This window comes from Lagenorhynchus albirostris, chromosome 2 (genome assembly GCF_949774975.1).
Source record: "Lagenorhynchus albirostris chromosome 2, mLagAlb1.1, whole genome shotgun sequence".
In the NCBI taxonomy this organism is placed as follows: Eukaryota; Metazoa; Chordata; class Mammalia; order Artiodactyla; family Delphinidae; genus Lagenorhynchus; species Lagenorhynchus albirostris.
This window is the reverse complement of record NC_083096.1, coordinates 69,991,023-70,007,619: the sequence shown is the minus strand read 5'-3', so window position 1 is coordinate 70,007,619 and position 16,597 is coordinate 69,991,023. Positions and strand designations below refer to the sequence as shown.

The 16,597-nt window shown below is 48.2% G+C and overlaps 1 protein-coding gene across 1 annotated transcript; it reads right to left on the bottom strand.

Annotated features, from left to right (window-relative positions):
* Nucleotides 1–2,966: 2,966 nt before the first annotated feature.
* On the bottom strand, nt 2,967–12,876 carry LOC132515884 (T-lymphocyte surface antigen Ly-9-like; the record flags this gene model as incomplete). Its single annotated transcript, XM_060142248.1, is given in 5 exon segments — nt 2,967–3,239; nt 4,823–5,089; nt 5,825–6,097; nt 8,696–9,046; nt 12,777–12,876. Coding segments are annotated over 5 exon segments (1,065 nt in total), but the record flags the coding sequence as incomplete, so codon positions are not given.
* Nucleotides 12,877–16,597: the final 3,721 nt, after the last annotated feature.

Below are 16,597 nucleotides of genomic sequence, written 5' to 3'. Positions count from 1 at the left end.
AAAATCTCTAGGTAGTTCTCTGGACCAGCTGTAGGCACTTTGGGGCCAGCGCAGACTCTGAACTGTCCCAACTCCTGTGTGTCCTTGCCTCCAAAGTCCACAGTTGCCTCCAAAGTCCACAGTTACCTACAAAGTCCACAGCCTTAATTGTGGGAACACTTGTCTATTCAGATATTCTGTAGATGCAAGGTTTACCAAGCAGATTGCAGGGATTTAATCGGCTGCTCCTGAGGCTGCACAGAGAGATTTCCCTTCCTCTTTGGTTGCACTGCCCCTGGGGCTTTGCTTTGGTTTTGGCCCCACCTCTGCTTGTGGGCCACCCTCAGGCATCTGTTCCCCGCCCAGGCAAGAAGGGTCGAAAGCAGAGGCTGATTAGGGCTCACTTGCTCACTCAGGCCAGGGAGAGGGAGGGATACGGCAGTCACAACTGGGATGTGTGAGGACTGCCTGGGGCGGCAGAGACCAGCAGGAAGTTGCAACAGCCTGAGGCGTGCTGTAAGCTCTCCTGGGGAATTTGGCCCCAGATCGCAGGGCCCTCGGCAGTGGCGGGCTGCGCAGGCTCCTGGAAAGGTGTGGGCAGTGACCTGCTCTTGCTCACAGGACCTTTGGTGGTAGGGGCAGCAGCAGACCTGCCTCTGGGGTCCAAGATAGCAGCCGCAGCTCACTCCTGCCTCTGGAGCTTGTGTAGGTTGTGCCCTGCCACCTGTGAGTGCACAGAGATAGAAGCTCCTATGGCAGGCCTGCTCCTCTCCTTGCGCACCCCCAAACAGTGGTCTCTTGCCTCTCTGGCAGGCCCAGGTTTCTTCCCAGACTCCCTCAGCTGTGGTGCATTAAGCCCCCTCAGGCTGTCTTCACACAGCCAACCTCAGACCTCCGAAGCCCGAGCCTCAGCATTCAGCCACCACCCACCCCAGTGGGCGAGCAGACAAGCGTCTCAGGCAGGGGAGTGCTGGTCAGCACTGACCCTCTGTGCAGGAGTCTCTCTGCTTTGCCCTCCACATACCTGTTGCTGTGCTCTCTTCTGAGGCTCTGAAGCTCCCCACCAATCCCCACCAGTGAGGGCACTTCCTAGTGAGTGGAGACTCTTCCTCCTTCACAGCTCCCTCCCAAAGGTGCAGGTCATATCCCTATTCCTTTGTCTCTTTTTGTTTTCTTTTTTCCTTTGCCCTACCTGGTTACATGGAGATTTTCTTGCCTTTTTGGAAGTCTGAGGCCTTCTGCCAGCTTTCAATGGAGGTTCTGTGGGAGTCGTTCCACATATAGATGTATTTTTGATATCTGTGGGGAGAAGGTGATTGCCACGTCTTACTCCTTTGCCATCTTGAGAAGCTCCCCACTCCTTTTTAAAAATGTAATGTTTTCTCATGTGTTTCTAAGAATATTAAATACAGGTTTAGAGGCTTTTATTTCATTTTCTCTTGCTCCTTGCATTATCTCTCTTCCAGGTTCCTTTTTTTTTTTTTTTTTTTCTAATTGATTCTGTTTGTTTGGAGGCTGTCTTTCTCAACTGAGGTTTTCCTCAAATATCTTGTGATTCCAGCACCCCATTTACATTTCAGAATAAATCACTAACTACTTGGCTAGAAGATTTGTGTGTAATGGGTGGAGTTTGTCAATCCTCATTGTAAGTGAAATAGGAACCAAGGTAATCAGCTGAGAGTGAAAAAAGAGAAGGAGATGTTCAAGTCCTCTCTCACACCTAAATTATGATTTTGGCTCCATTGTTTATATATGGTTCAAACTCTAGATAAACCTATTTAGCACTTCAGAGCAGCTTCCTGTCAGAACCTCGTAGGAGAGACTTTCCTCTTATTTTAACTTCTTTCTTTTGCTAGCTGTTGAGCACTCAAGGAAATTTTAAGCTAAAGATCCCATTTTCTTCTTTCTTTATCGAAAGCAGAAAGAAAAACACACACACACAATGGTATAGGTCCCAGATTTTTACGAAACTTTCTGATAGTCTTCAAATCTTAAAAAGAATGTTCTCAACTCTAATCCAACTAGTTATTCATGCATTAAAAAAAATATTGAAATATCTACCACAAGCCAAGAACTCTATTACCCTTTGGGTTTACAGTTGTAAACAAAATAGATACAGTTCTTGTCCTCATGGGCTGAATGTCTTGTGGGGGAGAGAGACAATAAACAAGTAAACTAATGTGGTGCTCCAAGGACAATGATGCTTCAAGGATAAAGGACGACATTGCCTGAAAAGGTGTCAGCGTTACACCCCCTACTGGACTCTTAATTGCCCTCCCCACCATGTTGTAATGGTTACAAAATTCCTGAGCCCACCTGGGCAATGCTCACCTGGGAAACAGGACCTGTCCCAACTAAGGAAAGGCATATGTCCTGTCCCATTCCCACTCTATAGAAGGAAGGTATATGTGCCTTGACCAATCAGTAAACGAAATTTTCACCTTGGACCATTCTTTTGTTTTCTGGCTATAAAAACTGAGCAATAGCACACGTTCGGGCTTGAGTGTCCCAGACTACTAGGAAGTCAACACGCTGTTCTGGCAGCGACCCTGCCCTCCAATAAATTCTATCTTCTTTACATTCTGCCTTGTGTCTAGAAATTATTTTCCAACCCTTGTTCAGACCACGACAACTAACAAATAAATATATATTTACAAATTGTGATAATTTGACAAAACTGAACTGGGTACAATGACTATGAATAAGTAAGACCTACTTCAATAAGGTGGTCAAAGGCTGCTCCAAGGAGATGAAATTTAAGTTGAATCTGGGTCCTCTGAGCCCATTTACTTAAATTTTAACAAAAAATAATGTATATGCACAAAATTTAATAGTTTTGTTAATTACATATTATCATTATATATTAACTATGCTTCAAACCATTCAATTTTTCTTATGTGAATAAGCCCTCTTTTCTTTCTGAACACTTTAAAACAGTTAAGACATAAACAGATTATTTTAAACTGAAGATATGTAGCAGTTTCTTGCTTGTTTTGAACTCGGTTTGCAAAAGAAATCAGTTTTCCACTTAATCAGAATCGATGTCTCTCTCTCACTCACACCAGGAGATGCTGGTATCAGGTCACACTCCTCTCTCTCTCTGTAGACTTCCTTATCTCTGTGTCTCACAGGGTGACCCTCTTCTCACATTCTTCCTCTTGGCTTCTCCACAGGTCAAGGTGAAATCTATTTAATCTGCAAAGCTCCCAGGATCAAAAAGAGAAGAAACTCTTTCCTCAAGGAACAGAGTAGGAAGGAACCTGAATAAACAATGATCACAGGTTGGGAATTGGGTAAAAGGAAGAGAAGAAAAGAAATGGGAAGACAGGGAAACAGGGAAAGGAGTATTCCAGGAAGAAAAGTCAGAGGTGTGAGTGGGCTGGAGATCCCTTGAGGAAGCTGGATCTGGGGATGGAGCTGAAATGTTCTCCAGGCCCGATAGAGAAGGAGGGAGAATGTTAATGTCTGAAGCCAATTATGCTGTTTCCTTGTGTCCCATTACACCCAGCCTAGGCTGCCCCTTAAAATCTTGTCAGATTCACACTTCAGACACCTATTATTACATGCTGTGTATTGGAGATGCAGAGAAGGGTAAGCATGGGCTTTGTCATGGTTCCGTGGAGAACACAGACACATGCACAAAGGCCATTATACAGCACGCTCAGTGCTCTCCTAAAGTCATTTACTAGGGTTAGCCGCAGATCGTGATGATTGTAACGGTGAGTTCCCCAAGGGGTGGGAATATATCCAGACCTCTTCTTCACTGTACCTTCAATGACTAGAACAACACTGGGTGCCTTAAAAATGCTCTGTAAATGCATGTTGCTTAATGAAGAAAGAGGTGCAAAAATATTTATACCTTAGATAGTGGGCAGACATCATAGGGTTTTAAGCGAAAAGAAACATAAGCATGGCTTTCATTTAGAATTAACCCCCTAGCAGCACAGTCAGGAGGATGATTGGGAGGGGAGGGGAGTTAGGAGACCAGGTGAGGAATACGTGAAGTGAGGAAGGTGTGAGCAATGGCTGGTAGCGTGAGGAAGACAAGGGCTCTAAATAACCAGCTTTCTGCCTTTGGCAACAGGAAGAAAACAAGGGATGTGGGGAGAGGCATGGGCATGGGGCAACATCAGTCCTGGGAAGGACTGTGACCCGAGAGAAGAGGTCCAGGAGAGAGCAGCCCATGTGGCTGAGGAGAGCAGGTCGAGGGTAACAGAATTGAGGAGTAGCCCCTGAGCTTACCTATCAGGATGCTACTGGGGCAAACCAGCCACAAGGGGTTGAGGAGTGAATGGCTGGTGAGGAACCAGAGACAGGGAGCAGAGACAACTGTTTCAGAGGTCAGTGGAGAAGAGGAGAGGAACAGGTGTGTTTGGACTGAGGCAGTTTCCTGTCATGGCCTGTGGAACCCAGGAGAGGCCACCCTTGCCCACCGGAGGAGCACAGCCCTGTTACCCTCTCGGAGCGGCTCTAGGCAGGAGTAGGGGCTGAGGCTTCTCTGAGGACACAAGCAAGGAGGTCTGGGACCCCTCCTCGGTGGGCTCTGCAGGACTGAGTGAGGATAGGGGAAGCACCTTCCCTCAGGGAGTGCCGGGAATGAGCCAATACCCAGCTGAGTCTGCTGCAAGTCCAGGCATGGGGGTCTGGGGCCGACAGAAGGTGGGCAGAGTGGGATGGTAGTGCCAGAACCCTCATCTCGTGCCACCCCAGAGATGCTCCCTCCTGCAAACTAATCCTGCCCTATTTTTCTTTAACCACTCCTAGAACCCTGAGGAAGGCAGGCAGGGATGCTGTGAATCTGGACCGAGTCTGCAGTGAAAGGTTCTCAGAAGGAAGCGGTTACCTGAGCAGAGGGGCCTGACAGGGATGGAGCTGGAGCTCTGGCTGATGGGGTTCTTGGCAGTACAGCGATACCTGTCACTGACCCCAGATCTCCAGGACATGCTGAGAGTGGTCCCCCTGTGAGACGCAACTGCCCCCTGGCCTTGGGGGTCCCAGCTCTACTTAACATCCTCTCCAGCCTGGTCCATCCAGCAAGCCAGGGTGATGAAGCAGGTCCCATCCTTCATGATCTGAGAGCTGGCCGTGATATTGGGCTCTTGCAGACTCTCTGTTCCAAGAAGAGGTAGTTCAAGCTGTGAGAAGGCTCTGGCTTGGCCAAGCAGAGGAGAAGAAAGGTCAGAGTTCAAACGTAGGCCCTCTACCCCCCACCCCCACCACAGCCGCGCAGGGTGAAATCCTTGGTGTTGTTGATCGGGGGACTCTGCAGAGTTATCCAGGCTTTATAGGAGCCAGAGTCCTGCAGCCTCAGGGAGCTGATCTGAAGAGGGTAGTTGTGGCGGAGGACACTCACTCTCCTGCTCTTGGGTCCCTGCATCCCAGCAACAAGGATTGGTTTGCCTGCCCGTCCTGGTTGCAAAACAGCCACAAGCCCTGGAGAGCTCCAGGTAACCTTTTCAACCTCCTGTCCCACCGGGACTTCCAGAGGCAGAGGGGCCGACTTCCCAAGGGTGCTGGTCACTATCTCCCCTACTGATTTCCCTCCCAGGATTCCTGGTCCTGCAGATGGAGAGAGAAAACCACAGCTTCAGCGTCAGAGTCTCCCTGGCCACTTGGGGCAGCCATAGGTCCCATCCAGCCCCTCCTGCCCAGACCACTCCAGCCTCCCCATCAGGTCCAGCGGGTCTCCTTCCTCTCCCCTGACCACACAGACCAACCCTGGCCCCCCCACTCTCTCAAGGGTGTTCACCCCTCTCCTCGGGGCCTGAAGGGGACAAGACTCCTTCCTCCAGCTTCCGTCCACTCTAGAGCTGCCAAGCAGGGTGTGTGCTTGGGTTTCAGGTACCTGTGCGTGAGGGCGGCACCAAGACAGGGAGGGAGCTGTTGTTACCAACTGGGTTCTTCACCACAGAGGTAAGGTTCAGAGCACTGTTTCCAGGTCTCAAGGAGACACTGAGGACAGACCCTCCGTGGGACACAACAGTCCGGGGCCCCAGGGGTGTCCAGCTGTAGGTCACAGTGCCTCCTCTGCTTTCTGCCATGCATGTTAGGATGACGAGGCAGTGTCCATTCCCACTCATCCTAGAGCTCATTGTGACACGGGGCCGGGCCAGCTGCTCTTTGTGTGCAACAAAGAACCAACGGAAGACTGGAAAACTGCTCTGGACCTTCCCTTCACAGGGCAGAAGCAGGAGGCGTGGCTGCCAAGACCCTGCGCCACCCTGAATATACAGAAGGAACAACAGAGGCAGAAGCTGGCCACGTCTATTCTCAAGCTTTGGGCTTTATAAGGCATGTCACTTAATATCTCCTCAGATTCCCAGAACAATCTTATGAAGTAGGTAGGGAAGGTGTTATATCTACTCTATTAAGTTACTTGCCCAGAGTCTCATCGATCCTAAATCCAATGGATCTGACCTCAAAGCTGAATTCCCACCCTGCCCTGAGTAGATGAAGGCTGTCTGTACGGGCAAACAAGGAACCGTGTTGTAATTACATCTTCCTCCAGTAGGGCGCTCTGCAGTATACACTGAGCTTCCAGATGCTGAACCAGGCTCCCAGAGGAGGTGGCCCTATGCCTTTGAGGTTTCTCCTACGTCCTTGCATTCCCTTCCACCTCCACTCCATCCCTTCTCATCCCGGGACCAGGCACCCAGATGCTCTCCTTAATGTATCCAGAGTCTCGTTATTTGCCCACCTGCCTCCCCAGGCCAGAATCAGGACGGTTTGAGGGCAGCAGCAAGAGCAGTTGCAGACAACAGACAATCAGGACAGGCAACAAAGTCACAAGGCTTGGGAGAAGACTGCTCTGCTATTGGGCCTCTGCCCTGGGGTCCACCTGACAGTAGCCCCAGGGGCAACTCAACTGTGCAAAATAGGACAACACAGCCCGGAATGTCCCCCAGGAGAAGGCAAGCTGGACATGTCCACTGCTGGGTAACTTTCTGCTGCCTCACTCCAGTGTGTCTTCCATAGACCAGGCCCTGGGATCCAAACCCTTCCCCTGCGACCCCTCCTGCAGGCCCTTGTCTCTTCAGTGTCCTCTCAAGCTCAGGAAGATAAATACAGGGACATATGAGAAATCCAGGGTGTGGCATTGGGGTACCTGAGTTCTATTCCCAGCTCTCTGCATCTTTCTAGCTCTCTGTCACGGGTATGTCATTTTTTTCTCTCTGAGACTCAGTCTCCTTAGCCTAGAAATCAAAACCCCTTTCCTGCCTGTTAGCAAGGCTGTCACGAACCGCCACTGACTTGGGAAATACCCTGTGAAGAATGAAAGCCTGGCCCCTTATCATCACTCTTGCCCCAGGAGCCCTCTCTGGAAGCCCCCACCTCTGATTGGTTAGCACAGCTTTATATCCTGCCCAGAACGCGCACTGAGCTCATCTTGCCAGAATGACCATCAGCATAGTGCGAGGGCTCTCCCACCACCCCTGGGGTGAACAGTCCTACCCCAGGTCCCAGCAGCCCCTCACCCAGTGTTCCCTCGCCCTGTCTGAGGAATGGGCCACAGCCGTTGCAGGCCAGTTTATGGCAGAAATGCTTTCTCCCCAACCATGTGAACCTGACCTTGGCAATTCCATCATCCCCAACTTAAAAAAAAAAAAAATGCCTTCACCTAATAGGAATATTTCCTGTCACATAACCCAGGAAGATGTCTGAGAAGGATATCCACTTTCTCTCCATCACTTAGCTTCCTGTGTTCATCCTCCCTCCTCATTGGTACCTTTCCTGCTACCCACTGTAGAGGAACAGCTCTGCCATGGCATCATGGTGACCTTGCCTGGTGAACTTGCCATCCATGGCCTCCTTGTTCCTCAAGCAAAGACTAGAATCACGGCTAATCCGAGTCTTGCAAAAGGCCTTGTGATCCTCCCAGAACACGACAGGAGGGTGGCCTGTGAGGAATTACCTTGAAGCCATCTCCCACAGGACTCCCACCAGTCTCTCCTGGGAGGCTGTCATGAGCAGTGTGTCATGGGGTTCAGGGCTTCCTGCTCCACCCTCGCAGAACAGAGCTGCTGACTACGAAACCTTTTCTCTGCAGTCTAGAATTTGTTTCTCAGCAACCCCCGTTATGTTCATCCGGTTCCTTTTTTCTCAGTGTCATCATTTCTGGGGCGTGGGATGAGGACCTTTGGCCCCTCTCCCTCTCACTACCTATATAAGTAATAAGCTGTTTGAATCTAAAAGTACTTGACTGTGTCTTCACTGGCCGATCTTGCTGCTGCGTATGCCTGACACCCCCCGCCCCCGACTCCTTGTCCCCTTTGTAGTTTCCCCTGCTAAAACAGTCGTTTAAATTTCCTTAAATGAATATGATAATAGTGTTCTCGTACATCTGTACAGAGCTTTACAAAGTTCTTTCCCATGAATTTCATTCTCACAGAAGGTAGTGTTCCTATTTTAGCAAGGAGAAAGCTCAAGGCCACACAAGTAGGTTGTGGCAGAAGCCAGTTCTCAGGGCCTGAAATACCATTCTCTGCCCAGACCCAGCGGTTCTGCTGCAACTGGTCTGGGACACGTCCTGGGCCCCGAGATTTTTCAGGGTATTCTCCCAGGTAACTCTATTTTCCATGTTTTTCCCCAGTGAGCACGTGTTAGCCTTTTAATTAGAAAGAAAATTATAAATGTAACCAAAGTGGGAAAGGCTATAAAAATGACTGAAAGACAGTCACCACACACACCCACCTGTTGCCGTTCCCCAGACACTCACCATAGACGTGCAGGCTGTACTCCCAGGCGTGGGTGATGCGGGAACTCCACAGATTAACGTGGGCTCGGTAGGACCCTGCACCCTCCCAGCTCAGGTGGCTGATCTGCAGGGAGCAGCCTGGGCCCACCACACTCAAACGACCCCAGTACTGCGTTTCTGCCTGGTAAAAGGTGTCTGGCCCTCCAGCTTCTACCAAGGTTACCGTGGCTATTACCCCGGACACCAAACGACACATCCAGTAGATGCTCTCCACCTGCTGTCCATCCTGCAGCTGCAGGGGCAAAATGACAGACCCCCCTAGGGTCCCAGTTACCACCGTGGGGGCTGAGTCCTCTCTGGAAGCCCCTGGTCCTGCAAACACAGAACAGAGGTTTCAGAGGCAGCCTATTACATTGGAGGCTCACAACAGGCCTGAGAGAGAGTCAGGGCCATGATTATTATTCCTATTTTATAGGTGAGAAAACAGAGATCCACAGAATTTAGATGCCTTGCTCAAGACTACATAGCTAGTTATAGGGATAGAACTAGAACACAACTTGGTCACTCCTCCACACCAAAGTGGTCTCCTTCAGCATTTACATTAATTAACATATAAGGAAATAATCAATGAAGGCTGTCCTAAGGGTTGCAGGTACTAAGTGTCATGGAGAGTAAGCAAAATTCTTGGGAGGGGCCTGTGGGGGCGGTGATCTCTGCTGTTTCTGTGAGTCACTCTCTTGCCCATTCAGGGAATAGGACCAGAACTCACTTAGCCCAGCTGCATCCACAGCAGGAACTGCTTTCCAGCATCCCCCATAATTGCTTATTTGGCCACTTCTGAAACAAAAGCCAGCTCCTCTGAGGCCCAGCCAGGAATCTGGGAACATATCTTTCCAGAGCAGGGGGTATGGTGCTGTGCTAGCCAAGCCAGGTTAAGCACGGTCAGTGGGACAGTCATTTGGATACCAGCCTATACTGCCCTTGAGAGAAGAGTGTAACACCAGGGCACTAGTCAGACTGCCCAAGTTCAAGCCATTGCTCTACCAGGTGCTAGCTGTGTGATCTTTGGCAGGTTACTTAACCTCTCTGAGTCCTGGTTTTCTCACCTGTGAAACAGGGAGTACCATCTTCCAGGATTTTGTGAGTGTTAAATGAGATAATGCAAGGAAATGCCTCACTATGGTATTATTAAAGATACTTAACGTCACTGAAATAAGTTGGTGACTGCATCTTGTTTGCATCCTTACCAAAACTAGTCAGTGCTCTTGCAGGGAAATGTAAAAAAAAACACTCCTAAGTAGTGCGACCCACCTCTATTTTTGCAACACCGACACAGTCCCAGGAGGCAGAAAGTCTGAAACTGACTCAGGTCTGCTGCATAGCTGTTTAAAGAGAAAAGGCTGCCTGGCCCGGGGAGGGATGCAGGTCCTGATTCAAACTGGAATCTAGATGCACTGGCCGCATCACGGATTCCTAGGCCTGGTGGTGAGGTTTTTCTGCTGAAAGTTGAACTGAGAAGTCCTGTGATAGTAGCTGTGGTGACGAGGAGTAGGGGTGTGGTTGCTGTCTTGTGGGAGTGGGGATTCCACACTGTGGGGATGTACAACATCCTGTGTGCCCACCACAGAATCCACTTGACGGCCTGGCGTTCATTTCTTCCATGGAGGTCTTCTGGCTCCACTTGGAGGATGGTACAAATCGGCTGGAAGCATGCCAAGGCAGTGCTAGCACCAGATGGATCTTTCTCATCCCAAGTTGGCCCAGGACCTAAAGTCTGGCCCGGAGGAATTCCACCTTGACCAAGCAGCTATGGTCACCCTTGCACCCTTGAGCGCAGTAACTCGTTAAGCCTAGTTCAAGTGCTACTTCCTTTCTGGAGCCTTAGCTGAGCTCCATACTTCCGGTCTGGCCATGCTTTCCTCCTAGTTTCCTTCAGCCTGTGCTTTTGTTGGCTTGTTTTGTTTAAAGCTTTTACTTCATTCTGCCTCATACAACTAGCTGGGTTGTTTGTGTTTCCCCATAGTTCATGAGCTCCCCAAGGACAGGAGAAGGTAGAAGGGAATTAGTATCTGAGCAATAAAGTAAAGTAAGGCTGATGGTTTAGCCACGTGGTTAGGTGCAGTGGGATGTGTGCAGAGCTTCCCTTTCTGAATCCTGTTTCTGGATTCAATGAGGGAAAGAGACACAAAGGGATCAGATCAGTACATGAAACGCCAGTGCCAGACACTGCTGAGGACGTTAAGCACATTATTTTATCTAACTTTCCCAGCAAACTAGTAAGGTCCGTATTTTTATTCCCACTTCACAGATGAAGACCATGAGACTCAAAGAGCTTAAGAAAATTACTTGCCCAGAGTCACCAGCTAGGAAGCAATAGAGGTCACATGAAACCCAAGTTCGCCTGACCCCGAAGCTTATGCTCTGTTGACTACACTGCGCTGCCAGCAGCAGAATTGCACCGCACCTAGTTCCTCCCTGTGTGCCACTGACCCCTTTCCCCATCACACACACACAGCACAGGACCAGCACACAAGAGGCCTCAATAAATGTTTCTGGAATTGAACCGAAGAAATATGAACATTTTTTAAGGCAGGACCTGTCTCACCTATTATTTTGCCACATGCCCTAGGGATGCCCCTGTGAACAGTGACCTCCAAGGGCCGGGCCTGGATGCCACAGAGGAAGGGAAGCTCACAAATGTGCTTGTTGCTTCATGGAGGGTTATGAAAGTGGAGGCAAGGGGAAGCTTCCAGGAATCCGGCGTCTGAGTTTCAATTCTGTGACTTTGGTTGGGGACACTGTGGCTCTCTGAGTTTCCTTGCTGCTGCTGCATTCCCACAGCTGGGCCGTGCTGACTTCCATTCTCACAGATCACCAGCTGTGTGCCGGAAGATGTCACCTAATCTCTCAGTCCACCGTCTGTAAAATATGCTTAATACTACCTGCCTTATCTATATCACAAGATTGTTGTGGGGATCAGATTATTTAATTTCTTTCTTTCTTTAATAAATTTATTTATTTAATTTTTTATATTTGGCTGAGTTGGGTCTTCGTTGCTGTGCGCGGGCTTTCTCTAGTTGCGGTGAGCGGGGGCTGCTCTTCGTTGCGGTGCTCGGGCTTCTCACTGTGGTGACTCCTTTTGCTGTGGAGCACGGGCTCTAGGTGCGTGGACTTCAGTAGTCGTGGCGCATGGGCCTAGTTGCTCCGTGGCATGTGGGATCTTCCGGGACCGGGGCTCGAACCTGTGTCCCCTGCATTGGCAGGTGGATTCTTAACCGCTGCGCCACCAGGGAAGCCGGGGATCAGAATATTTTAAATTTGAGTAAAAGTTCTTTATAAACTGCCAAGTTTTAAACACATTTAAAGGATTCTACAGCAGGCTTAGGGGACACCCTAAAGGCTGGGGTGGTGGCCACCCTGAAAGCATGTGACCCTGATAACCAGTGCAAGCTGGTTTCCTCCTAAATGAGGATGAAAGCAAAAGACGGAAACTCTGGAAGCTAAGAGCAGAACCTGGCCCCTCCCCATGGGTTTCTTAAGAGCTCTGTTCCTCTGGCCTCCAGTTCTCCAGCCTGTTTCCTGCCACCACCCAGGTCCTTGGGGCCATGGGAGTGAGCAGTAAGAACCCAGAGGGACAGGAACAGCCACAAGGTGCCAGGTTTGAGATCCCCTACTGGAGTCATTTATGCGACAGGAAAGCCCAATTCACAATAAAGGTGACTCTCAGAGGCTTGGGGGAGAGAGCATAAGAGGATCATGCTTGAAATGGCAAGATGCAGATGAGGTCCTGAAACTGGCTGTGGCGGATCTCCTATCTCATGCCTCCACCATCGGTCTGTCTGGGGACTTCCAGGGTCCTTGTGACTCACTAGCAGAAGAAGTGTGAAAGTGACAGGACACAATCTGGGTTTGCATGGTCTGAGATGATAGCACACACACCCCTCATACGCACACACACCTCACACACACACACACACACACACACACACAGAGTCTGGCTCCCAGTGAGGCAGCATCTTCAGTGAAAATGACCCATTGCTGGAGAAACCCAACATGCAGGCAGATAGAGGTGCCTGGGAGGCAGTGGCAAGGACAGACTTACCAGTGAGAAGACCTAGGAGGAGCAAGGACCACCGTAGAGAAAGGCCCACAATATGCAGCAGACTGGCCTGCCTCACAGCAGCTGACGGACCGTGTGCATGTAAATATCAGCCCACAAACATTTCCCATTTTTAGACTTCACTGCTTTAATCACATGTAGTTTTTGAGTCACATGCTATGAAAATAAGGGGATATGAAAGAAAGAAGTGTGAGAGGTAGCAGAGTGAGCTATTTAAAAGCCAAAGCTGACGCTGTCGCAGCCTTGCTTTAAATCCTTCTAAGGTCCCCCATCCCCTACAAGGTAAAGTCCAGGGTCACAGTCCTGACAGATGAAATCCTTCAGGATCTGCTGGCTTCCCTACATGAGCTCGGCCTCATGGTGTCCCTGAGCCTCACGCCTGGACTCCCACCTCACATACCTTATGATTTCTCACTCTTGTAAATTGACTCCTGCAATTTGGCTTACTGGACCGCCCTAGTCCCTGCCACCTGGCTCACCTGCCTCCCTCTAATATCCTCTTGTTCCCCGACTAAAGTCATCACCACCTTGAGAAAGGCTTCGCCTGAAACGCCACACTAGAACAGTTGCCCTCTTCTGGGCCTCTCAGTTTCCCCCTACTAGCCTCTATGGTAACACCCATCCTGCTCTACCATAAACAACTGCTTACTTGCATACACTTCCTAGTAGTCTCTCAGCCCTTTGAAGGTAAGGTCTACTTTTTTCACCTTTCAGTTCCCAGTGACTAGCTCAGTATCAGCATATAGTAAGGGCTTAGTTCCTACACGCTTGGTAAGTCCATGAGCAGACACGGAGTCAACAGGCAGAGAAGAACGAGCCCAGAATGGCCCAGAGACAAAAATGGGAAAGGCACAGGCTTGACTGTAGCTTCTTAGGCACAGAAACAAGGCTGGAAGAATCCAGGGGACAAGACTTTTGGGACCGCCTCTGCCTCCAACCACGAAGGACGACCAGATATCATTTTACTCTCTTGCCCTGTTAGTGGTACGGTTGAGGGAGTTGTGTGAAAAGTCCTGGTGTTCCCCTCCACACCAAGGAGTCCTGATGGCTTTGCTAGACTATGCAGGCTCCTCTGACATCTCCATGAGAATGTGATTGTGACTAGTGTCACCTGTCACTAGTCACAATCTAGTCAGAAGTAAGGCTCCCTTATTCCTTGGACTTTGATAAGTATCTCCCTGGCCTTCCGTGTGTGGAGGCTAGGTGCCCCGACAAGACTTGAAGAGAATCTATGTTGCTTTTAAGAACATCACCAACGGTCTCCCATCAGTCACGTCCTGTAGATTCTTTGGTCCTTATCTTATATGACCGCTTGGTGGAATTTGACATTGGAACACTCCTTACTTGAAACCCTCTCTTGAGGGTGCTGCGGGATGCTCTTCTCACTGGGTTCTCCTCGCTCAATTATTCAACACACACAGGATGAGCTCCTGCTGGGAGCTGCAAAGGCACTGTGTTGAGACTGGGGATTCAAAGATGAAAAGAAGTTTCTGCAAGCATGTTGCCCACAGGCCAGTGGGAAAGTCACATCAATAGAAAAATAAAGTTATGTGAATGATTTAGCGTCAGGAGGGATTGGGTGCAGTGGGGTGTGTGTGAAGCTTTTTGATCTGAATCCTGCCTCTGCTGCTTTCTAGCCCTGTGACCTTAGCAAACTACCTTCCAGTAAATAAGACTCCCCCACTATCATTTATTTCCCTGAAGGTGGTTTTAGTGCTTAAAAAAATCATTCATAGGTTATACTGCTTTTAAGAATTCATATTCAGGGACTTCGCTGGTGGTCCAGCGGTTAAGAGTTCGCTCTCCCAATGCAGGGGGCCTGGGTTCGATTCCTGATCAGGGAACTAGATCCCCCATGCTGCAACTAAAGATCCCACACGTGGCAACGAAGATGCTGTGTGCCACAACTAAGACGCTGTGTGCCACAACTAAGACCTGGCCCAGCCAAATAAACAAATACTTTGAAAAAAAAAAGAATTCATATTCAATTTACTAAAAAAAACCCGAACAGACAAATTAAAAACCTGTCAGCCTTAAGGCCAGTTCAGCTTACGAACATATTGTTCCATTTACAAGTCAGGAAACTTTTAGTAACCCTTTTTAGTGGCTACTGATAATATTTGACTCATTTTACAAATGTATAAATTGATTCCCTTAAGGACTTCAAACCTCACTATTGAATGTCATATATTTAATTTCCTTCTAAAGTATTTTAATCAACAAATAAGCCTCCCCAAATACTTAAAGAGAGCTTATAAATCTAATAATTAAAGTTTTAAATATGGTGATTCTTAAGTGGTTTTAAAATATTCAATACTTCATATATACTTAAGATTTCCAACTAAAATCAAAGTGTAAATCAATTACTCAATTAACACAGTTCAAATCAGAACCACAAAGTTAACTATAACTTTAATAAGCTGAATTTCTTAAACAATACATATGCTTAAACAAAAAGTATTAACTGATATCTTGAACATGTCTATTCTGAATTCCTTATCTTTCCAGGATTGAAAGATTCATAGCTACAAAGGAAACAATCATCTCAATCCCAGCTATTCCCTGGGCCACTTTCTCAACCAAGGACAGTTGGTTAATGATCAGATATCACTGAGACTTTAGCTGATGGTCCCTTTATTTACTTTGTTGATGCCCTCTAAAAGGCTGGTCTCATGCCCTTGTCCCCTAGATTCAATTTGCACACTGTGATATTACCTAATTTTTCCCCTTCCTGCAACTACAGAACTTGATTTTTCCTTTGCATTTCTTTTTGCTCTTAAGATATTTAACTCTCTTTCCATTTAGGTGTAAAGAGCTTTGAACTTGCCAAACTTCTATACTCTTTTCATATTCTTCCAATCTTTAGGAATAGTACATATTAGAACCCCACATAACATTAAAAGTAAAGTCAAAAAAATGCAGTTATGTAACATGCAGGGTCATCTTAATTGCAAAGTTATTGAAGGGCTGGTTTGGGGCTCATGGTGAATCTATGCAACTAAATTTGGGACTATGGCTGCAGGATCCAAATTGCAGCCCAGGCTGGAGTCTGATACTACCTGAAGGCAATGCCCATTAAATAGGAGCCTATGACTGGCTGGATTTCCAGGACAGTAGCAGGGGTTCCAGACTTTCCAGTCATTTGCACCCTTTGCTGGCCTGGTACAAGGACACTGAGAAACTGGAGATGCTGGGACCAACCTGCCTCCACTCTGCTTCCCAACACTAGGTGTCTTTGCATCCATGGCCCAATGAGAATATTAGCGCTCGCTGTGTGAAGACAGGGGCTGGGTGAGTACAAGACCCCATTTGCCAACTGCATTATATCAAAACTCGCATTATTTTAGATTTTTATTGTACTTAATTACTATCCTTAAATGATACTTCATTTGGATTCTATCACAAGATTGCGTCTACCTATGTTCACAACTTCAAAGATGGTCCTTCCAATGACATTTCCCTCACTAAGCCTCAGTTTCCTCATCTCTAAAATGGGGATAATAGCAGTACCAACCAAATAGTGTTGATTTGAGGATTAAAAGAGAAAACGTATGTAAAACTCCAAGCACAAAGCCTTACCCACAGCAATTACTCAACAGATGTTAGTGATTATTTTTATTATTAACAATATCTTTGAACCCTCTCCCACCTTTGTTCTCTCTTGCCATCCAGGCTGTCCCTGCTCTCATGCTCTTACCTGGGCTCCCTAGTGACCTGTCTTCTCATATCTCAGTCTCATTCCTTCCATCCACCTTCCACTCTGCTGCTGGAGTAATCTTTCTTCGAGTCCTTGAGTCAGGCCA